The sequence below is a fragment of the Anolis carolinensis genome, chromosome 2 (assembly GCF_035594765.1).
Source record: "Anolis carolinensis isolate JA03-04 chromosome 2, rAnoCar3.1.pri, whole genome shotgun sequence".
Lineage (NCBI taxonomy): Eukaryota > Metazoa > Chordata > Lepidosauria > Squamata > Dactyloidae > Anolis > Anolis carolinensis.
Window position 1 is genome coordinate 95,443,516 of NC_085842.1, and position 25,217 is coordinate 95,468,732.

Here is a 25,217-nt window from a genome sequence, read left to right on the forward strand (position 1 = left end):
ATCTTTTCAAATATTTAAACATGGCAATCATGTTCTCTCTCAACCTTTTTTTTTAATTCAAGCACCCTAAGCCTCTTCTTGGATTTTAGACCTTTTAACATTTTGATTGCCCTTCTCTGGACACACAGCTTGTCAATATCGGACTACATTAATTCTACAATGTAGAGGCAGCCAATCATTGCTGTCTTGATCACACTCAGATATTGTTTGCCCTATCTGTGAAATGTTGCAGGGCATGTTATTTCTTTCCTTCTTACCAGTATCTTCAATATAGAAAGAAGTTTTGGATGTTGCTGGGGGAAGGGGGGACAGTTCCGGATGTAATAGCTGTTCTGGGCTTTTGCAGGAAGTAATGTCTGAGAAATCACTCTGTCTGTGTCTTGCCTCGCATGCCCCCAGGGTGTGTGCACACATGTTCGGTTCTGTTTGATTTAGCAAAAGGCAAGCAGGTGCTCGGGGACTGCTTTCTCTGAATACAAACACAGCACCAGCCTCTGTGCTGGATCTCAAGGCAAATTGTTTTCAATTCTCTCCAGCACCCATTAGGAAAACAGAGTGCCAAGGCACAGCATAAAGTGTCTGCCACCTGGTAATAAATGAGTTGTTCGGAGAGATAGTGAGCTCACATTGTGATTTGTGATATGAAGATTTTACAGCTGCTCCTCATTTCCATAATTAGGCCAAAATAGACTCTCTCTCTCTCTCTCTCTCTCTCTCTCTCTCTCTCTCTCTCTCTCTCTCTCTCTCTCTCAGAAAGGACCCCAACCGGATGGATGAGTAGCAAGCCAGCCAAATTTTAGTCACCAGATGCAAAAGACAAATCTTTTATCAAAGACTTATTCAATATAATATTTAATTGTTTCTGAGATAGCTATGCATTTCATTGAGAGACACCATTAATGTGGGGGGGGGCATGAAGGAGAATTATTTTGGCAACATGAGGAAAATGTGAAGCAAGTGTACACACATATACTGTCAGTTTCTCATGACCATATGGACTATTTTGTCAGAAGAAAATATGCTAAGATTCCACATTTGATTAATCTCTGATATTTTTTATTTATAGAAGTTGTTTTCAAATGGAAAGAGATAACACTTAGGGCTAAATGAAATATTGGCTAATAGGTAAGAGTGCTGTGAGGAAGTATATTCCATGTGGTAAAGCATTCTGGCTCATACTTGAGGCAGAGCTGTGCTCCATGTTTGGAAATATATTTCCCATTGTGTTTTGGAACCCTCCTTTTTCATTATTATTTATATAGCAATCCTAGCACTTCGGCAAATCAAAAATTGCATAGATATGCCATATTTTCCCCCGTATGTTCTGTTTTGTAATCAGCAACCTGATTCTAAGGGTTTGTTTATCATATTTTTTTAAATGGAACATGACTGCAGAAAGAGTCCATATGTTTATGTACACCCTACAGAAATCCAACATGCCAGATCAACCCTGAATTATGGGTCTGTGCAGAAGAGTCCCTGGTCTCTCAGAGTCTTTGCCCATTACTCAAACCATTATAGCATTCTGGCTCTTCATAAATGAAAAAGAGATGCAGCAATTTTCCTGATCATCAAATTTGGGTAAATTCATTAACTACAGCTATTCTATGCATGGAGATAACCATGTTGCACATGGCTACTTCAGAACCATTAAAGGCCTTTCAGAACACCAAAACCATGGTTGAATACATAGGGATATCAAAGCCAGAGTTTTAAGCGCTAAGCATCCAAAGACCTTCACCTCTATTGGTCAGCAATACTTTCTCTCACACTTAAGAAAAATGAACTGCCAAATTAACTAAGAATCCCAAGAATTTTGAAATAATTCTTACATAAGAGAAATAATTTAAAGTGCTCACCCATGCCTAGTTACCACTACAAAAGCCCTGTTTGCCCTTAAAATGCAATATCTTCAGAGAATGTTGTGGTGTAAAGCAGGTTTTTTGCTCCTGGGCCTGTTGAAGGTCCCAAATGGTTCAAGGCTTTATAAATCAAAGCCAGCATATGAAATTGGGACTGGAAATTAATTGGCAGATTTACAAAGCCTTCTAAGTAAAAGGTTCTTCTCTTCACATTTACAGCAGATAACTTGTGCAGTATTTGACATTTCCAAAAGCTTTTCAAAAGCAGCCTCTTGATGAATAGCAAGCTACAGTAGTCTAAACATATGGATAATGCAGGGATATAGTCATAATAAATTATGCATATATTACATACCATTTATTTTGTGATTCACTGATGTGTATAGTGTCTTCAGAGTGTACTAGCAGCTTTTTCTTTTCAGTGTTGAGATGTTCAGAGGAATCATGAATCACACATGGTTCCTGATATTGGTCATAACCCCTTCCCATTAGCAATCTGATTAGATACCACAATGTTCTGCCTCTCATCTCACCCTCTGGGGAGACTTTTTCAGGGAGTCTAGAGGTCTGTAGTGGGGAGGAGATGAAGAGAAACATTGATTGTGTGAACAGATGGCAAAAGTTGGATTCTACCCCATACTTTTCAACTGTCCCAGTTTGTCAGGACATTCATGATTAATCCTGTTGTCTTTTTCTACTGCTCTTAAAATGTGCTAGTTTCTCTCTCCTCCTCCGATTTCCCCCCTCTCCTTGGCCTAATTCAGTTACTGAGAATGGAGTTCAAAGTGCAAACATAGTTTGCACTCAGCTTGGCAACAGCTTGCATTTTGCCCTTTTTGGCAAGTTCAGGCAAAAGTAGGCTGCTGCAGCTTTTCTGGCTTCTCTGGTGTTGCTTGGCCACATGTGTCCTTGATTTCATCTGTGAAATGTTGCAGGGTAAGTTAACCTAAATATTGACCATGGTGCAGGAATAAAGGCAGGAGAAATAACATGGCAAGGATAAGCCAGGTTGAACTCCAGGATATATTCAAACCAATGTACCAATGTAGTATGCCCCCAAATCCATGGAACCATCCTTAGAAGAGCAGGGGGGCATGGTATTCAGGTGGCATGTGTGCCAAAGATCTCTGTTTTGTTGGTATCTCCTTTCCTTTTCATGGACAAAACAGAGGCTTGGACCATGAAGAAAGAGCTGACAGCATGGGCCATTTCACTTATGAATCCAACTCCTCTTCCTGTGTTTCATGAATCTGTATTCTGCCTGGGCAAAGGAAGAGAAGTACTCTGGAATTAGAACATGCCACGCACAGGAGAAGGAGGAGGAATTGGATCTTCCAGGTAAGTGATGCCATGGGTTTGAGTGGGGGCCATTTCTCCTTTTCATCCTGCTTCCCACGAGTCTCTGTTCCACCTGTTATCTTTCTTTCTTTCCTTGACACATTCAGGTAAGAGGAGCTGGCTCTGTGTCACTTCACTTAACCCACAGATACAACTCCTCTTCCACAAATCTCTTTTCCACCCAAGCAAAGAAAGAGGACTACTGGTGGCGAGTGCAGGAACAGGTGGCACACAGGAAGTGAAGGAAGAACCAAATCTGCCAGGGATAGTTCCTTCTCCTCTTCCAGTTTGTTGTTTCTGATCCCTTTGGTACCTTTCTTCATTTGCCTACGTGAAAGAGAGACTCCTGCTACTCAGGAAGAGAAAAAGAAGCCAGGTTCTTCAGGGTAAGTGAAGTGGTGTGCAGGGCTGCTCTTTCTTCCCACAGGGACAATAGTAGTGGTGCCCCATTACCTTCCACTAGAGATATTCATAGTACAGTCTTTCCATGTTTGTAAGGGAGCTACACCCCAACCCCTTCAAAAGTGGAGAGACGACTGTATATGGTGGCATCCTACATTTTTAAAGGCTCCTGATAAAAGCTGGTTTTGGGAGACATATTTGACACAATTCTAGTTGTATTTTAGGTAATTCAGAGATGTCAGTGTTTCATTTTGGTATTTCCCCCACTCATCAGATGAGGCAACAATATAACTGACCTAAATATGTGGAGCAATTACCTAGAGGAAAGAATTTATTTCAGTTTGTATCAGCAGCCACAGCAAGTCTATCAACAGAACCATGAAGGAGGAATTTGTGAGGCCCAATACAAGGCAACTTTAAAACCAATATCAGAAATGGGGCCAAGTTAGTTTAAAGAAAAACACAAAACAAAAAAACAAAAAACCCCCACAATACTCACTGGAAACTGCTGTGCATTGTAAAGATAGCCAGTAATCCAATTACAGCAAGTATGATTTTTTTTTTGCCAGTGTAGACAAGCCCATTGTGAGTAAAAAGAATATGAATAGATTGCAGGACTAAAATAAAGAAAATTGGCACTAAGACCTTACATTGTTATTTACTACTGACGTATCTATATAGAATTAAAAGTCATGCTCCTAGGGGAAAATCTATTTTAATAAAAAAGCATTCTGGTTGCCTAAAGGAGATTTGTTTCACACATTAATCAATCCTAAGGTCTTTGTCTAAGACCCCATCTACAGTGATCATTTAATGTAATTTGAAGCTACAACAAACTTCTACAAAGACATGTGAAAGAAAGCCCTTAATGTGCACCAATGCTCCATGGTTGGTGTAATCATCATCTATCTGAACCTCAAACTGATTCCAGAATTTCTCATATCACCTGCACAGTGAAAACACTTTTTTCTATACTTGTTTAAAACTGCATTTAATGGTCAGTGTAGATGGGGCACTAAGATCATCCTCCAAGTATCCCTACCAAATGAAGCAGGCAGGATAGCAATTCACAAGAGAAAGTGCCTTCATAAGAGTCATATCTTTTTTGTGGATTCATCTAAGATAGAATCTCACCTAATATCTATGTTACAGCATTTTCAGCACCAGATGAAGACTCTGAGGAGTTTTGTCTCGCAGCGTTTCCATTCCTTGTCAAGGAAGTTATGATACCACCCGTATGATGTAACCTGTATTTTCCAAGGCCAAGGAGCCTGAAAAACAATCTAAAAAGTCCAAGCCAGGTTTTATCAGCCAGCATGTCAGTGCACAGCAGCGAGAGTCTCAGCCACAATCGCAGTAGTTCAGAGTCAAACAAACCAGCAAAGCAGAACAATGTTAAGGCAAGGACAATTTCAAAAATAAATACTCCAAGGCCATATACAACTGAGTAGCTAGCCCAAGTAGCAGATTTCTCTAACACAGAGTTATGATCTCTTCACATGGCTGTGCTGTTGCACCACAAAAGGAAAGGCACACGGGGTGACTCATGGCATGCCCTCCCTCCTCCCCTCATCACATGGTGAGGTTGGGAGAGGGTGCTTTTTCCAAGTTTTGGATGATGAAATGCTTGGATGCAGAATCCATGGATACAAAGGGCTCAATGAAGGTTACAGTGAAGACTGAAAGACAATTTAAAATGTGGTGGAGGAAACCATTACAAATGAGATGGTACAAATTCATATTTCTTGAAATGTGAAGAGTTCAGAACGCTCACCTCAATATTAAGCAAGCATAACAGCCCCAGAAGTGATTCACTGAGCTGGAGAAGTGCTTACATTCTTCATTATCTGTTACTCCGTGCTCTCATATCCCTTTATCTCCCACCTCCACACATACTTCTTTTGCAAAATTGAAAACATGCATTCCTTCATTCTATGGTTGCTTCTACCAGACCCACAAGAAAGGGCAAGGAAGGTGAGAAGGAATAAGATGGTTTGGAGTCTGCTTGATCATCCCCTCTATCTTTTATCTCCTTAACACCCTTATCTTAAAAAAATCCTGTAAATCTCCTGGTAGAAAAATGTCAGCATTCTGGAAGAAGCAAAGACTACCACCATTGAAGTGATAGTTCTCCTCTATCAACTTCACAAGACTGGCTACATTGTCCAAATGCCCAATCACCATTTCCCAAAGCAATTACTTTACTCTCAGCTCAAGAACAGAAAACAGAATGTCAGTAGACAGCAAAAGAGATTTAAAGTTGGACTTAAAGCTACCCTTTAAAAAAGTGGTATAAACACTGAGAACTGGAAAGCCCTGGCACTCAAGTGTTGTAACTGGAAGGTCAGTTTTTACCAACATTGCTGTGGTTTTTGAAGGGTCATGAATAGAGTGAAAGGAAGAAACATGCCAAGATGAAGGTACATCAAGCAAATCCTTCTTGTGACCACCTTCCACCTGGAAATCCATGTCCTTATTGTGAAAGACCATGTGGTTCCAGAATAGGTCTTCACAGTCATTTATGGGCCCACCACTAAGACTCATACTCAGACACAAGTGATAATTTGTAACACTAGTAGTGGCAGAATCACAGCTGAAAGTGGATATGGTCATTCCCTCTATCTTTCTTTTATCTCCCTAACACCAGTTTGTTCTTTCTCTCGCTGCTTCTCCTTCCTCCTCTCCCTTTCTCATCCTCATCCTCATCTCACCCACATCCTTTATTCTTGACACAACTTCCCTCTCTCTCTCTCTCTCTCTCTCTCTCCCTCCCTCCCTCCCTCCCTCCCTCCCTTCTCTCTCTCTCTCTCTCTCTCTCTCCTTTTTATACATGCAGTAAGGTGCTATATGAGAAACCACTTGTTCTTATTAAAGATCTGAACTTCTTGCTTCTAAAGGGTTTTTAAAATTAGTTTGAGAGATGTGGCTGTCCATTCCTCTCCTGACATCTTTAGCCACAGTGGGGCTATATAAGACAAATCACAATGTGGTCCAGTGGAGCCACTGAACTCCATGTCAGGGCTGTGGAGAATCCATTCTTGGATTTATTTCATATGTTTAGGATACCATCCAAAGGTCTGAACACTGTCCCCACAAACACATGACCACACCCTTCACATGAGAGCCATTGGTGACTACTGTTTAATACAATGTCCAGAGCTCCAAATTGTAGAGCATGACCACAATGTGCAACATTAAATGGGCCCTTAATCACATTTTGTCTCATTGTATCTTGTCCATATTTCATGTTGCATAAGGACTCCATAAAAGTCACAAAATACTTCCAGTTATGATTTTAGCTTCCATTCTCAAGAACCCATACCAGCTCCTGGCATTCACAATCTGTTTTTCTTTGGTGGACGTTGTATTTGTATCTATTGCAAGTTCCACTTTCAGTTATTTACTGAGAGCTGGGACTATTCATCCACTTGAGGATCTCTGTGATCAGTCACACCTTACTAATTCACATCAGCCATATGTCTATTCTGGTGGGTGGTTTGTACATCATCCCACAAAGGGGAAATCAAACAAAAGGGCAGCCCGAGGAATGTAAATGTGTATTTCTTCCTCACTTTTTTCTTTTTATCTCTTGCCCATATTTGGGTGTTCATAGTTTGTAAGTGTGGAGAGATCACACCCCATGTTGACAAGTAAGATCTGTAACAGATATGTAAGAACATTCAGGGGAATGGAAATACAAAGCTCTGTTTGGCTGGTATTCCCAATAAGATGAGAGATCCTAAATGTACATAACTTTATTTAGTTTCTGTTCGTTTCTCGGTTGTATTCATATCTTGCCTTTCCCCCAGTTATCTTAAGGCGGAATCTACATCACTGTCTCACCTATCATTTTCTTCATGACAGTCATGTGCGGTTTCTGGGTTGCTCACTAAGTCCCATTCTAAATTTGTTGTCCATGATACCAGTGCATTTACTTGAGAGACGTAACTTTTCTTTTGCATACCTTGCACTGTCAGCACAGGGAAGTCATTTTCAACCACGCTGGATAATGGGCGAGAAATTAATAAGGGAAACCATCCTGCTGTTGGAATTGATTGGCAATGGCATTTTAAAAGTACAATGGAGGAAAATCGAACAAAGTCAGACATTTTGGTTATCCCTAAATTATAGAATCATAGAATAACAGAGTTAGAAGAGACCACATGGGCTATCCAGCCCAGACCAACCACCATGCAAAAAAAGCACAACCAAAGCACTCCTTATACGGCATGGTTTCCAGACTTTTGATCTGGAAACATTCCCTCTTGAATTGAGGTGCCCAGCATTGGACACAGTATTCCAGGTGAGGTCTAGAATAATAGCACTAGATTATCTTGACACCAACATACTTCACACATTTACACAGATAACCTTTTTTAATGGGATCCACATTCTCAGTGGAATTGTTAACTATAGCAGTGTAAGTGAGAAACTCATTCTTGTCATTTGTAAAGGTTGAACATCCCTTATCTGAAATATGAAAATCCAAAATACTCAAAAATTCAAAGTTACCATTCAATGTACATACACTTTGCTTCATGCACAAAATTGTTAAAATATTGTGTCCAAAATTACCTTCCAGCTGTATGCATAAATTGTATATGGAATGTAAATGAATTTTGTGTATAGACCTGGGTCCCATCTCCAAGATCTCTAATTATTTGTGATGGGGATGCTAAACTTGTATGATAGATTAATTATTTATTTAACATCCTCCCCCATATTTACAACCAATCTCTCTCTTCTGTGACCATAACATTTCATGGGAGAAAACAACATGAGTTATGCTAAGGTTAATGTACATGATAGATCAGGCATGGGCAAACTTTGGCCCTCCAGGTGTTTTGAACTTCAACTCCCAGAAATCCCAGCCATCTTATCGGCTGTTAAGTATTGTGAGGCTTAAAGTCCAAAACACCTGGAGGGCCAACGTTTGCCCATGCCTGTGGTAGATGGTGGGGCTAAAGCCCCAAGATTGCTCTTTATTCACCAAAATTCAACACTACTCTTCCTTTCCTGCAAGTCATTGAAATGTTTAAGTCTTGCACATTATGACAGTATAGCTCTAGCAATGCTAAATCTTCTATCAAAAAGGCATTCAGATCTGTTTGTTTTGTAAATGTGCCTTCAAGTGAACTCTGACTTACAGTAACCTTATCCTAGGATTTTCCTAGCCCAATTTATTTGGAAGAGGTTTGCCATTGCTTTCTTCTTAGAAGACTGAGAGAATGTGACTTGCTCAAGTGTATTTTCTCAGACTCCTAATCCAACCCTCAAACCACTACACCACACTGGCTGTCCTAGATCTCACTGTGCTTGGAAAATGTGAAACCTGATCCATCAACATTAATACAAATCCAGACATTTGTCAAATTAATAGTCAATAATAATAATAATAATAATAATAATAATAATAATAATAATAATTCATGGGGTGGTGTTATTGTTGTCACGTGTCTACAAGTCATTACCAATTTATGGTGATCCTAAGATGAAATTTTTGTCACTGTCTTCCTTTGAAGATGTGAGAGTATGAATTGCCCTAGCTCACTCTTTGGGTTTCTGTGGAGGAATGGGGATTCAAACAATAGTACCCTGGAGTCCGAGTCCAGCACTCAAACCACTACACCAGACTGTTTCTGTAGCACTGGGTTACTTCCAATTTTTATAACATTCAATTAGTAGCCAAAAATAAACACGCCAAGTAAGAAATTTAAATAATGTGAAATGATAATTGCATACACACACCCCTTTAAAATAGCAGTTGCAAACTTTGACGCATTAGAGATAACTAAATAATTTTAAATGAATTATATCCATGCTCGGCTCCCTCGGTTCAGCCCCCCTCCCCCACCCCAAATCTTGGCTGTTATTTCAAGCAGTAATCTCTTTGAAATGTGACCTACTTGTATGCAACAAGCTACTTTTCAAATAGGAGCAAAAGAGTGGCTATACTGGAATGGTTAAATCATTGGAATCACAATATATATATACTCTTGATAGAATCATATTTATCTTTTAGATTTCACCCATAAATCTGATTAAAATTAATGACTCAGACTTAATCTGAGGTAATGGTCAATAGATCAAGTTTATATTGACAGTCTATGTTATGTAATAAAGTTCCCTTTGCAGTTTAAACTATTGCCTTAAGGCAGATTTTAATTTATTTATATGACACCAATATGGTCATTCTGAATAAATGCGTATTTTTTTCCTGTGTATTAATAACCACATTTCATCCGATGAGTTAAAATAAGTTGCTCAGATCCACATGGTTTCAATGGCCTGTGTGCAGCATTCCACAGCATATGGGAGCATGCATTTCGATTCCCTTTATGGCACTTCTGGAATAAGCAAACACAACTCACAAAATTTACATAGTATAGTACAAGTAGTTGAAAAAAGTTTAATTACAAAACTGTATTTTAATTGATTGCCGGAGGAATATATTACAGATTGCCAATTTGAGAAATAGCGACTGAAGTACGTTTTATCAACAGAGGCATTTTTCTTGTTCAACCCATAATAATGGTGTAATTGCCATAAATTTCGATCTGCAATTGGAAATATAAATGAATGTTCCTGTTACTTCTTGCAAGTACAAGGCAGTTTCAATTCTAATGTCTTAAAAACTGAAGGAAGAAAGGAAGATCTCAAAGTACCGAAATAATCATTTTACTTCATCAATAATTATTATTTCTATTATTTTTGGTGGTGGAGCAAGTGCCAAAACCATTGCTATTCCCAATGTTTGTTTGTTTTTTACTTCTAAAGCGATTGTGCGTCCTTGCTAGATTATAATCATTTCCAAACATTTTCCTTGAGAAAAAGGAACTGTTGGAAAGCCCAAAACTATTTGTTTCCTGGAGTTCAAAGGCACAATCCCAATCAGCTACTGCTTTAGTGACTTTTCTTCAGTAATAAAACCAGTGTAATTCTTGGCAACAGTGATAATCTCAAACAGGCAATGAGATGTAGTTATGTGATTTGACTCATTTGGACAAAGTGTAGAAGTCCCTTTAGGAAGCCTGTTTCTCCTTATACCAAATTTATTGATATCCTTATATATTAAGATCAACATGTTTGCACTGAATAAGGAAAAAGATATGTAAACTGCAGTCCATTAAAGCAAAACTTAAAGTTGAGGACAGATATCATCATGGTTAAATATCAAAGCACATCAAGTGAGGAGAATGAGAAGAACTTGAATATGCGGTAGCGCTGCTTTCTGGGAAAGGTGAGCAAAACTTCCATGAAAACCTCCATTTTTTAAAAAGTCACAAAAAAGAGGAACTTTTATTGGGCAACAAACAATTATGACCAGGTATGTAGCCGGAGGGGGGGGGCTTGAGGGGCTTCACCTGTCCCCCAATTCTCAGGATGGTCCACGAGAAGGCCTTACATTTATTATTTAAACTGTTATGTTTATTCATAACATGATCTGATCACCATGCTCAATATATCCCCCATGCATGGAGGTATTGGGATAACGATACAAAAGGTTTGCTAGGGTAGACCCTCTCCCACTCAGACTCAGCCCCCCCCCCCCGAACCAAAATCCCAGCCCCTCCCGAAACAAAATCCTGGCTACGGGCCTGATTATGGCTGAGTCATAAGTGCTGAAAGGGTTTTAAACACAAATTATCATTTTTTATGTTTAGGTAATATTATTTTCTCTAAGTATATTCTAGCATTGCTTCACTAAATCACACGTAGGCAATAATGCTTCTTCGTATGCTAATATGAAAATTTAGAAAAAGATTCTCAGCATTTAATATATAAAATGTTCAGAATGCCTGAATCCTTATCTGTGCCGATTGAGACTTCTGAGAGTCTCAAATCTTAATGTAGATCATCTGAAGTTATGGGTCACTGATATAAAACCTATTCTGAGCTCATAGGTGAAACTTCTAAGTGGAGCATAATGTATAGCCATGGATGTTTTATGTTTATGATTATATGTTTACATATAATCATATGTTTATGATTATATGTTTACATACATACAGATAATCTTTTTGGATATTTCTTCTATACAATGAAAATCAAATGCTACTCTGCAATTCCTTCCATAGAAAGATCAGAAGTCAATTTATTGTTAAACATGTCCTTATCAATAGGATTGTTACTTTCCAGGAAGGTTATCATGTATTTCATTTTAACATAATGAAGCAACAGGTACAATTACCATGGTAACTGTTTTGGGGAACAATTTCTCTATCCATAACAGAGCTCTGATGCCAAATTCCAAATATCTGTGAAGTAAAAGAACACTTCACCAACCTTCCTTTAACCTTATTTCAAATGAAATCTACCTAGCTAGACTTTTATTTACCTAGTACCAAAACAGACTAGAAAATGGTTTGGAAAGTTAGGTGACATCAGAAAGGTTTTAGAAGTTTTTGAAGTAGAGGTCTCGGGTAGCAAATACATCCTTTAATTTGCTTTCCTTCTGTGCAGGATATGAAACACAAACCAAAGATTACAAATTCTTTTAGGGTCAAAGTTAAAGGACGTGCCCACTGAACTTTCAAATATGTATATCACTGTGGGATAAATATTGGGCATCTAATATTGTTCCATATTCATTGCTATTTCAGCTAAATCAAGGGCTATGCTGCCTAGGAGCTGATGGGAGCTTCTGTCCCATGATATCAGGAGTGACACTGGTTGCCCACACCAACTTAGAATGTATACATTATCATAGCATTGTATCAATGTTAAGAGAAAGGCAACAATCTCAGCAGCCAATTTTATCTAAGCCAGCCCCGTTTTCTTTGAGGCAGCAGTCAGTTTGACTGCATAAAGATCCAAGTCTCAAATGGATCTGATATAGCCTGTCTATTATTGCTTCATATCACCAATGATGGTGGCATGGCAACCACACAGCAATCTGTTATTACTTCTGGTTTAGTGTCTGCCAATATAGGGTATTAGTTGTGCTGTATGTCACTCTCAGTTCTATTTCATTGTTACCTGCTAGATGGCAGTGGATGTCTTTTTACACGGCGTGCAGCCAGTTCATCCTTGGTGGGCAGGCAACATTTTTCTCCTGCCACAGGCAAAAGTGTCACATGTTGGCAAAGAAAGCACTTTTTTGTTGGATAGTGCCACATAGTATCTAATTTGTTACGTTGAAATAATCTGCTAGATATCTCCATATACCAAAAACTCATTTCATGATCACTAGACTCAAGAAGCAGAAGAAACACACACACACACAAACACACAATGTCATACTGATTTTTTTTCACACTTTTTATTAAGAATGATATTCATCAGTTCCTATCATAACACTGCCAATCATGTATGCAAAGATGGGTGCAAGCATAGCTGATTCCGGCAATTCATATTTTTGTCTTAGAATTTTATTGCCAACTAACCCCAAACTTCCCCCTTAAAAAATCCACTTTCAGGGAAGATTAGAGACTGGTGACAAGCAGTATATACCTTCCTTTCTATTCTAGCCTTCTGCAAAAGCTCCTGTGAACACATTTTCTACCCAAATCAGGTTATCACCTGATTTTGGAACCCAGTTGGGGTACAAATGATACCCCCAATATTTACAGGAGTAGAATTGACAAGTGAAGTATAAAGATCAGGTCGTACTCAGTTCCTTTTCTGAAATTGTAGAACAAATGTGGAGAATGGCATCACATCAAAGAAATATGGGCACTGGGGACACACGCACCACCTTTTCCTCAAATAATCTTTCTTTGTATTAAGAATTCCTTGCTTTGGTAACAAATTCATGATTGAATTGACAATTGGAAATTAATTCAATATTGACAGGATGTGGGGATCAATGTTAATTCACATGACACACTCAAAAAACAAACACACAAATATATTTTGTGTCCCCAGGGAAACAAACAATACTTATTTTCCAAGAAAAATATTTATGTTACTTTAGGAAAAGAAAACTCACCAAAACCACAGGAGTTTTATGCAGAGTAGCCAAAACAAAATCATGGTGAATTTATGCACTTCTATCAGTGTTTATAGGAAATAGAGGGGAGAAGAAAACTTTGCATTATGTAACCTTTGAGCTAAATTGAAAAAGTGCAAACACGACCCTCAATTATGGAAGCTTTTGATTATGGAAGTTGATGTGGACTAAAAGTTCCATGGATCAAAGCACTCTACATAAAACCAATTTCTAATATAAAACTAATCACAATTATTGGAGGCTATGGGAACTGTATTGCATATAATTTGCCATTGTGAACACAATGCCAGTTGTGTACTGATTACCTAAGCACCATTAGAAACAGAAAAGGAATGGGAAATCACAGGGCTAGGCCCAATAACTGGCCAGAAGACCACAACTGAGAGTATGGTAAGCTCAAATGCCAGCAAGGTGGGTTAGAATCAGAAAAACAAGAACTGTGTAAAGTAACGAATCAAAGAGAAAACTGTTTCATTTAAAGATAAGTCAGAATTCTGTCATCAAAGATAACATTTCCTCCGTAATAACTGCTTTTAATTGTCACAGTATTTAGCAAATATATATCACTATATCCCTGTTTTTTAAATATAATTCCTTTGACTTCAATAGCAAAGTCAATATTTCAGTCTTCCCATTAAGGTTTCCTTTATGGGGTAATATGTGTCCAAGACATGCAGTTTGAATTTGTCCTCTCACCTTGATGTCACACTCTTTTTTAGTTCATTGTGTTCTACTGTGTATATAAACCACAACCTAGAATCTAGTGTTTGGACTTTCTTGTAGTCAATACCACTATAGGTAAGTCAGATAAATGTATTTCTGCTTTCGCCATTCTTCTTTAACATCATGCCACAATATTCACATAGAAAAAAAAAACCCTATACATCTATAGTAGTGATTTTCTTCTTAAGTATGGTAACTTTGAAACTATTCGTACATATATCTGGAACAATACTGCAAAGTAGACTTTATTCCATTTCTATGAGTGGGCCCAATTCGTTTAAAATGTGAGAAACTATGACCCTCTGCTATACAGCAAAGCAGTAAACAAAAGAAGTCCTGCACTATTAAATCAAACCATTTTCTATGAGAAGGAGAGCATATATTTACAGAGTTCATAGTCTGATAGCATTCCCATTTTAATGGTGGGGTTTTGTTTTCTTGGATTATTATCACTGATGGACAATCTAATAAAATATTGTATTGGCATCCATTTGGCTGGCATCACATGACACCATCCACCATATTGATTTCTGGTGCAGTATTTCACAAAGCCTTTTGTGGAAACCTTTGCTTGTGGTTTTTTTTTAAATTCTCAAGAACACTTTATTATCTTAGGATATAAAAATCTAAGAATAACTGTTTGAGTGCAGATCTCTCACCTTGCTTTCATTACCTCTCACCTTGCTTTCATTACTGGTTGCCTTGTCAGTTTTAGATCTGTCTTTTTATGCACTTCTGACTAACCTTAGAAACTGTTGGTTGCCCTTAAAAATTGCAATATGGATAAGGTGTAGATATAAAAAATGAACTGAATAATCCATGCATCCCACCAACTTTTCAGGGCTGTACAAATCACACAGTTGAGCCGTGACAAATCCCTAACCCCAAATTAAAAGCAGCAAAGCACCCATAAAGATACTACTTTTAGTAAAAAAAATTAACTCCTAAATTCTACAAAGAAAGAAACCATCAAAGGAAACTGGTGGGGGAATACAGGGAGTATCTCTTGCAAATGTCACATCACACAGATCATTAAAAAAGAGTATTAATGTAAAAGTCCCTACATAAATGAAGCAGGCAGAAGAGAAAGAGAAGGAAACCAAGAGAGTGAAAATATGAGAAGAGAAAGAACGAATGAGAGGGGCGGGGAGAAGGAGAGACAGGTGGTGGTGGTGGGGACTGTTGAAGTAGAACTGCTACTTACAGGTGTAGGTCATTTCAAAGCTGTCGCTAATATTCACAATATCAATCTGGGGAGCCAGTTTGGGGGGCTCTGTGAACTGAGACAATGCAAACATAAACGCTGCATGTTCCTGGGATTGCTGTGTAGGAAATAATCCCCCTAGGAAACAAAAGATAGGATATGGAAGACAAATCAGAAGTTGAATGTTACATGACCATGACCTTTTTGAACTCTACATTGATATATACTGGTAGCTCTTGCTTGACTTTGTTTTGTTCCTATCACAACCAAAAAGTTTACAAAAAGAACAGAACTTCTGAAGGACAGTACTGTGGGCAGAAGAAGGAAGACATCAAATACACCGTTAAAAGATAAAAATGATGTACTTTGGCTACCTGCTCCTTCCATCATGCTAAATATCCCAGATGTCCAGTATGTTCACCTAACAAGACTGATTAGGGTTGGAAACACGGTAACGGGGTCTGTGTGTATATACGCGTAGGGTATTCTCCGGCCTCTTTTCCTGACAACACTTTAAGGGTTAAAAATGGGCTCTGCTAAGGAAAGAGGAAATTAACATCCACCATCCAAAAGGGTTTCATTTTCCCTCCCTATTTCATTTATAGGATATGAATCTGTCCTATTGGCCACACTGAGCTGATGTTTACTCAACAAGTTGTTGTCGAACTGAAAGAGAACTAAGAAAGGTTCACAAACCTGTTATTATGCAAGGAACATCTAATCTTGGACAAGGGAGGGGTAGGGGCTGACCAAATTATTGTTGCAAAGGGACATATATTATTAACCCATATTCTTTATGTGCAGCAATGTACTCCCTATATGGCAAGGGAGGCTATATGTCAACAGGATTAGAATCATATAACAGGAAGACCATTCTGAAATCTGTGGGGTCTGCTTATTGAATGTAATTTGCTACCAGTTTTCGAAATACAGCCAATTAGTGTGTGATGTTGAAGTTCCTAAAAGAACTAAAGTATCATTTTCCTTACTGTCAATCTACTGACAATCTAATTTCTGACAGATGTTATTGGCTCAAAATTATGTCCTTACATTTTGAAACCCAGTTTATAAAACACTTTTGATCTTTATATTGCTACCTTTGGATTTGACAGAAATGGAAAAGGTGTTCTGCTCCCCATTGGTACAGATGTGCAAATGGGGCAAAAATAGAGGATAATATGATATGCTAATGATGAAGATGAAAATGATGATGATTTTGTTAACATTAGTATTCATCATTTTCTATGATGCTTGCTTTTAGAAAAGCAAGAAATTAGACTAATTAAATGCAGTCCATCACCAATTAGGTGAATCGACATGTTCAACAACGTGCCCCGCTCTTGCTACTGCGCAAGGCAAAGCAGCATGTGTACCAAAAATAAAATAAAAAATAATACAAAATCACACTTGGATGTGGTTGCCAAGGAAGGTGTGAGAAACGGCAGCATGATAATTTTCCAAGCTCACCTTTTGTTACATGGTGAGACACAGAAGAAATTTGGAAAACAAGGATGCTGGCAGGCAAGGGAGCGTCAAACTGCAATAAAAGCACAGATCCTGCAAAACAAGGGGGGGGGGGGTGTAGCCCAGGCGGCGAGTTTTCCTGCTTCCTCTCCCCCTCCCCAAAAATGACAGACAGCAATTGAGATGGCAAAGAGAAAGGAGTGAGGCAAAAATAAATGGATCCAGTAGGAAATGCTGTCTGCTGTGAACATGGGGAGAGCTGCAGGGTGGAGGATTTCTGAGAGGATGAGGCGAATGAAAATGGGGGGAGTGTGTTGTGAATGTTGTGAGTAGGTGAGGCATGCAATGGAAAGAGGCTGAATACAATGTCTTCCTAGCATCGCTTCAATTTTGTTTAGCAGCTGCAGCAACAAAGACTAGAAATAGAAAGCAGTCTGATTTTTTGACAGGTATCAAGCTCTACCTAAGAAAATACCCTCAAAATTGAGGGGGGAGGGAAAAAATGCAAAGTGGTTTTCAGTCCAAGCTGCCTTCTGATGTGATGTGGGGTCCCAGATGGAGGTACAAAGAGTGATCACTTGCTTTCAGAAGCACTTGGACTGCAGGCATGTTCCCCAGCCACCCACAAAGCAACCTGAACAGGTGCACCCCATATTAGGGACCCCTACATAAATTGAACATTCATCAACCCTAGACCTAGATGCCTTCTTTCAGAAGTGAAAACAAAGGATGGCTCATCTGTCTTTTGCTCTCTAATACACAAATACACACATTCACACAGCCATCCATTCAGTACAGCCAAGAAACAATTCCACACTTACCTATCTGGATGTTGCTGGGGAAATTGACCCCCAACACTGCCCCTAGGAAACTGGTGCAGAAGAAGGCAAAAATGTGCTGCATATTCCCTTTTGCATTGGCGAGAAAGAAGCCCAGATCCAAGCATAGATTTGGTATTTTCTCCCTCTTATGTGGTTTTCTTTCCTTTCTTCCTCCCCACTCCTTTGTTTTGGTCCTCTGTTCCTTCTGCGATGCTGCCTCTCTCTTTCTCTTGGAATCCAGCGCTTAGATCGCTGCCTTAACACCAACTGACAGCAGGATTAACTGAACATTGAGAGAGAGAGACACTGAGAGAGAGACACGAGAAGAGAGAGAGAAAGAGAGAGCCCCCTCCTCTTCCTCCAGCACTTGCACACACACACACACACACACACGCACACACACACACACAGAGAGAGAGAGAGTCATACCGTGTACAGGCACTTCTCCTTCTTTCTTATTAGACACATACACAGAGTACTCCCTGCCATCAAATATATTCCCTTCTCATGGCTGAATCTCACCACCACTAGTTCCCCTCCTCCTTCATTTAACTGTCATTTTCTAGAGGGTCTCCCCCTTCCCCATGTGCCATCAGCATCTCCCATAAAATCCACCACCACCAACACCCCCACACTACACACATTCTTTAGACAGATCCTGGAGTAACCAGTAATCCAGCTGCCAATCCCTAAGTGGCGAACTCCATCTGAAGAAGCTCTCTGCTCTTCAGTCACAGATCAATAGGTCCTCTAGTAGGTCAGGGTTGCTTGGCTCTTGAGACCCAAGGGGATGCTGCTAGCTTGGTGTCACTCACTCCAAGACAGCCTCAGTCATTACAACAATGATGGGGGAAGAAAGACACAAATTGCTCCCAAAGGTTACAGAGACAGAGCAGAAGGCAAATAATGGGGTGGAGATACTGAGAAGAGAACCTGCTTGATATTCTTCTTCTGCCCATAATTAATTTTCTCTTTGCAGATTTCTTATTTTCCTAGCCCCACTGTAAAGGGATCCAGGCTGCATGAGGTTAAGTACAAAGCCTAGGAGAACACATTAATGAGATGTAATAATATTGTGGCTGGGTACGTGTGAAAGAGAAGCTTGGGGTGCTGCTGCTGATGGCAGCAATGAGTAGGTGAGAGACAGTTCGTAGGGATTGTCTCAGAGGTTCAGTCTGTGCGGCAGTTAACAGCTTTTTTCTTCCCACTCTCCCCATCTCTTCTGGGATTTAGAAACATTTAGGGCACAGACATTTGTTTTGTCAATGCAAATTTAAATGAAGGAGGACACCATTCAATTATTGTTATTTCTTATTAATTTACTATAGGGGCAACTAGAATTCCTAGCTGAGACCAGGATCCTTCTAGCAGCCCAGTCCTACAACCCACCAATAAAGGTTGTATTGGTATCTTTATTAGTGTGCCAGCTAAGGGCTTGACACCTGTATGTTTCATTCTTCTTTCTAAAATTAGGACATTAAATTATTATATAGAAATAGACAATTTTCCAAAATGTTCAAAGAACTCTGCAATGATGCAAATAAGGATAAGTCTATTCGGATTGGCATGGCCTTAAGATGTGCAGTCAGCAGGGGAAATAAGCAAGATGTAATGCCCCTTCAAATTTCTCCCATAGAACTGAATAACTGGCATTAACAGCTAAACAGAAGGCTCATAGAGCCGTGTTTTTACTGAACCTGCCATCCCATTCATGGTCTGAACTTCACTGACAGAAATCCTTTGTGTATTCATACGCACACCATGTGATTTGTCTCTTTATGGACCAAATCCATGCCAGTATGTGTCTGCAATAGGATATGATGCCCTCCATTTTGGGAGCCCGTTTTAATGAGATGTATTTCTGATAACAAAAAGGAGACTAGAAGATGTCAAAGCTGAAGAAATCAAGGTAAGATGTGCAACTTCAATGGACTATTTTGCAGACTGGTAGACATTGTTCTGGTAGTGCCATATGTCCCTGATATCCACTTGGCAATTTTCCAGAGCAGAGCATTCATTGGAGTGGCCTTTGTGGTGTCAAATGCCCTTCTATTTGACATGCCCCCACTGTCCTTAATTTCAACACATGTTGAGGAAATATTTATTTGAACAAGCCTTTGCTAGTGGTTCAATTCAGATCTATTTCTTCTGCCTCAAAAAGTGTTTTGTTCTTTGTATTAGTGTTTTGTGCATGTATTTTACCCTTTATTTGTGTACAGCACTTTAAGATTTTCCATACTATTGGCTCAATCAGTAATCAAAGGGGATGCAGTCTAAAATCAGAGGAAGGCTAGGACTCAGAAGGGCAGCTATGAACGAAATAAGATTCTGTAGTGTAGAGATATATATTGAATGCTAAAGCTAGGATGGTTCATGCCATTGTTGCTTCCATTTCTATCTAAGGTTGTGAAAGCTGGATGTTGAAGAATGCTGATAAGAAAAAAATCTATTCATTTGAGATGTGGTGTTGGACAAAATATGTGAATACTGGTAAAAAGACAAATGAATGGGTCCTGGAATAAACCAGGCCTGAACTCTCCCTGGAAACCAGGGCCCCTTTCACGTTGTCCCTATATCCTAGAATCTAATCCCATATTATCTGTTTATCCCAGATTATCTGGCAGTGGGAGACATTTAATCTGGTTTACAGCAGATATTCTGGAATCAGATCCTGAGATAAAGGGCAGTGTGGAAGGGGCCCAAGATGGTTAAAATGAGGCTGTTGTACTTTGGCTATCTTATGAGAAGTCATGACTCACTAGAAAATGCTATAATGCTTGGTAAAGTGAGGGCAGTAGTAAAAGAGTAACTGTGGCTTCCTTGATCGAGTCTGACCCCCTGGAACACTGTCTTAGGGCCCTTCTAGACAGGCCCTATATCGCAGGATCTGATCTCAGGTTTTCTGCTTTGAAATGGATTATATGGGTCCCCACTGCCAGATAATCTGGGATAAACAGAAAACCTGGGATTAGATCCTGGAATATAGGGCGTGTCTGGAAGGGCCCTAAGACAGTGTTCTAGAGGGCTAGACTCAATCAAGGAATCCACAATTCTGAATCTGTAGGGCTGTTGTGGATAAGGGACTTCATGATTTTTCATTCATACACTCACCATACATCATTGTCAATTTGAAGGCAGTTAACAACAATACTTTAAAACAGATCTGTTATTTCATTGCTTACTCTCTTTAATTATCAGTACACACTTTCCCTAGATTTTGCAGTTAGCTATGAATGCAATGGTCTCAATCTCTGATTAATAGCATTATGGGAAGGAAAAAAAGGGGGGGTCAGTTTCTCACATAGAAATTCAGGATGAAAATGAAATGCCTGTCCTCAACATAAGAGTTAACTGGAGTGAATTCTTTGTATGCTGCCTGTCTTGCGGGTACAGTAACTGACCACCAGCTGGATCCTTGCCTCAGCAACCTCTCTCGCTCTTGGAACATCATTTTCTACAAGTTGAAAATAGGTGATAAAAATATGGTTCTACTTAGCCCATCTCTTGTTGATTTATTTCATTTATATTATATATTATTATCATGCTTAACCTTTAACCCCCAAACCCCTAATTTTTATGCTCAAACTGGAAGTATTTTGCCTTTCCCTCAAGGCAGGATCCAAACAGGCTTACAGCAAAAATGGAAACAATCTAGCCCAAAACCAAGTAAGTTATTACATAAAAGAAAGCAATTAAATAGGGCATACCATTCAAAACAAGTTATGACAGTCTAAAGCATGCTTTAAAAAGCATAACAAAAACAGGTAAAGAAATATTTGTGTGTGTGCATGCCTTCAGGTTGCTATCAACTTATAATGACAATTTTCATAGTTTTTCCTTGGAAAAGGAATCCTCAAGAGATATTTTTGCCATTTCCTTCCTCTACAGGACCTGGTATTCATTGGCAACCTCTCACTGAATTACTGACCAGGGCTGTCCCTGCTTAGCCTCCAAGATTAGACAAGAACTTCTGCCTTTATGGCATTTTGGCTATTTTAAAAAATATAACCCGCCTTAAAGAAATATAAATACCTCACCCTTAAAAGACCCTTAACCACAAGTAAATTAGTGGCCAAAATCTGTATAAATACATTGTTGTTTCTCTTTCTTTTGGTTAATAATATAAGTTCAAAAGGAGCAAGATTTAGTGGGCAGATAAGTAGTAATGTTGTATCAAATCCACTTCCTTGCAAAAATAACAATTTGGTTTTTTTCCTTTTTCACACAGGTATTGAGCATTTCTGAAGAAAATCATCTCAAAACAGCACTAAAGAGCTTCAGTGGCTTTTAGAAACTGGACAATTGTTTATCAGGCTATGGGCCCCACCCCATCTGCCTTGCGAACAGTACTCCTGTTTCCTAGAAAGTCCCCTAGAGGTCTTAACAGTAGAACTTCATCCCCAGAGTATTTTTAGTTTTGCTTCCAGCCGAGTGCCTAAAAGTTGGGCATGTTTATTTTATTGCCCTTGAGGACAATGAAGAAGATTATATTTTTAAAAAAGTCATTGCAGTGAGAAAGAGCTGGATGCTCAGGTTGAGGTTTAAATTGGTTACAGCTTTTATAACAGCAGAATCTAGCACAATGAAAACATATGATATAGTGACTGGGAATAGATTGGGGAAAGTGATTTTTCCACACGCACATTGCGTGTGTGTTTTGCGATCATTCTGGTCTCTAGTTGACTTCGAATTGAATTATATGGTTAGTCTAGAAGTGCCCTCCAAGGAACGAACTGGCAAAACCACATCTGATTATTCCTTACCTAAGAAAACTCTATGAAATTATTGAGGTCTCCATAAGTCTATAGGCATCTTGAAAGGAAATACACACAGTATTCAAACTATGACTTTTGGCTGTTTTTTTTTTTTTACTAAGTCCCAGAAATACCTTCATATAATTTCTAGTAGTTTGAAAGTGAAAATTGATACTCTTTCACTGCATTCTGCCAATATTTGAATGCCCCAAATACTGCTAAATAAATGATCCTGTACAGAAAAACATGAAGAAACAGTGTTTTCTTCTCAGCAGTTTTTTCTGTACAAAAAAACCCAACATGCATTCTCCACATTCGCGTATATTTGAACAGCAGAGGAAAATCACATAACATTCTTGCTAGACTAAGGAATCATCTATACTGACAATGTAATACAGTTTCAAACTGGTTTTGAAGAAAGTGGTTTCACTGTGATTACATAGGAGAAACTGGAACCAATCTGAGGCCCGGATTGCGATTATACAAACCATGGACCACTGATGCACATGAATGGCTTTGTTTCATGTGCTTTTGTGGGTGTTTGTTGTATGGCCATTGTACTTTGAAGCTAGCTTTGAACTGCATTAAATGGCTCTTGCAATTGGAGGTATATGATTCTTCCCAATAGGCTAGGAAAACTCCTTTTCAACCTGAGAGTGAATAATTATGAAAATTCATTCAAACCTTAATCCCCACTGTTGGTTTTTGGTTGTAATAGTCATGTGTCTTCAAACCATGGTGGCCCTATTTTGGGGGTTCAGAAGGGGTTTGCTATTGTCTTTCTCTTAGTCGGAGAGTGTGCCACTTGACCAAGGTTATCAAGTGTGACCATATGAATCCTGGTCTTCCAGAGTCCTCTTCCAGCACTTAAACTACTACATCACACTGGTTCTTACTGTCAGGATCTCTGACTGAAGTGGGAACAAACCATCCTTCTCTTTTAAGTTTGTTTCCATAACCCCAACTAGGAGAATCTACTGGTTTCAGTGAAGCTGCTGTCAGATAGTATTTTGATCATGCCCACTCTTACTCATCACCTTCCTTGCCACCACTGTTTTATTGCTGCTGGTTGTTCATTATTATAAAGAAACATATAATACATAGTCCCATGGAATATAAAGAACTTCCTCTTTTTAAAGCAGATGTGGGGATTTACAGAGAACTGGAGTGGTGTAGTGGTTTGAGTATTGAACTATGCACACTTCCAGAGAGGCCTAAATCCCAAAATTTTAGTGTTTCTGCATGTTTGCATGTAACTCGATGCCCTCCTAGGTTGACCAGAGATGGACACAGGAGGCTATCTATCCACCCACCCCCGTTACCCCCCTAAACTTGCTGGAGGGGCCGGCATCCATCTGCAAGCCTTTTGGACTAAGTTCTTGTTGTGTCAAAATGATGTGTCAGGAACTTTGGAGAGGGGAGATCTCCTGACATGTCATTTTGATGCGACAGGAGCTTAGTTCAAGAGGCCTGTGGATGGAGGCAGATCTCTCAAGTAAGTTTAGGGAGGAAATGGGGGAGCTTGCAGGGAAGGGTGGCAATGCCATCCTGGTTCTTCAGCCTCCTGGAACCCAAAAAACTGGGATGGCAGTGGGGATTGACTGTCAGGATTGTGGAAGGCATTCCCAAGAATCAATCCCTACAGACCCACCACCTGTAAAGATCTGGACCTTATTGAAAGGTCTGCATCTTTGCAGGTGATTTTTTTTTAACCTGGGGTAAACCTGGAAATCCAGATTTACTCTGTGTTAATCCAGATTAGTCTGATGTGTCATTTGGCTGCCTCAGATTAACCTGGAACCCATCACAGGTTTTGGTCCTCTGTAGATGGGTCATAAAACTTTGGAGATCAAGGTTTGAGTCCCTGATCAGCCACTGGGTCACTTTGACTGATTCACGTACTCTTAAACCCAGAGAACCTCGGGGCATCATAAATTGGAAATGACATGAAGGCACACCACCAGCACCACTATACAAGGCATTTTTAAAATGCCTCTTATGGCCTCCTGAATATAGAAAGTTTCATTTCCCTTCTATGGAACCAAAAACATGAATGGGCAACCTGCATGTTCCTTATTATGCTAGTGGTTTATTTTGCCTACCAAAATGGTGCTTTAGTGTTTGGTAAACCCCAAATCCTTATTATGCAATAAATCAGTGACAGAAAACTCACAAATAAACCCCTTATTGAAGTCATGGATTCATATCCTAATTTAAAATCTGGAAGGCAAACAATTTAAGGAGCTGCATCATGACCTAGTTTTCTTCCTGACACAAAAATACATGGGGGAGATCTATGTAGCTTTCTCCATCACTTGATTTTGTGTACATATTGCTAGGATACCTAGAAGCAAGATTATTCAGATCCAAGGAAATATAAACCAAATTTCCTGTCTTCCTAACATCTGTAGCACACATATTTCTTTGACCCATTTTAATATTGCAAAGCCCACTCTTCTTCTCAAGTATTTATTTATTTATTTACAGTATTTATATTCCGCCCTTCTCACTCCGAAGGGGACTCAGGGCGGATCACATTACACATATAAGGCAAACTTTCAATGCCGTAACATAGAACAAAGACAGAGACAAACGCAGCTCTGAGCTGGCCTCGAACTCATGACCTCTTGGTCAGAGTGATTTGTTGCAGCTGGCTGCAGCTGATTGCTCACCAGCCTGCGCCACAGCCCAGAGCTG

The 25,217-nt window shown here is 39.3% G+C and overlaps 1 protein-coding gene across 8 annotated transcripts in view; it reads right to left on the reverse strand.

The window, feature by feature from the left end:
• Nucleotides 1-18,424, reverse strand: part of gria1 (glutamate ionotropic receptor AMPA type subunit 1) — a 331,557-nt gene extending 313,133 nt beyond the window's left edge. For 3 of the 8 annotated variants that reach the window (XR_010002705.1, XM_008116339.3, XM_003224413.4), the window contains exons 1-2: nucleotides 17,767-18,163; nucleotides 15,482-15,619 (exon numbers count right to left, since the gene is read on the reverse strand). Coding sequence is in view for 7 of the 8 variants with exons in the window: in XM_008116339.3 (XP_008114546.1) it covers nucleotides 15,482-15,619; nucleotides 17,767-17,848 (220 nt within the window). In the remaining variant the exon portion in view is untranslated. Of the gene's footprint in view, nucleotides 1-15,481; nucleotides 15,620-17,766; nucleotides 18,165-18,195; nucleotides 18,359-18,408 lie in introns of those variants that run through there. The other 5 variants (XM_008116337.3, XM_003224414.4, XM_008116336.3 and 2 more) reach the window with 4 other exon arrangements.
• Nucleotides 18,425-25,217: the final 6,793 nt, after the last annotated feature.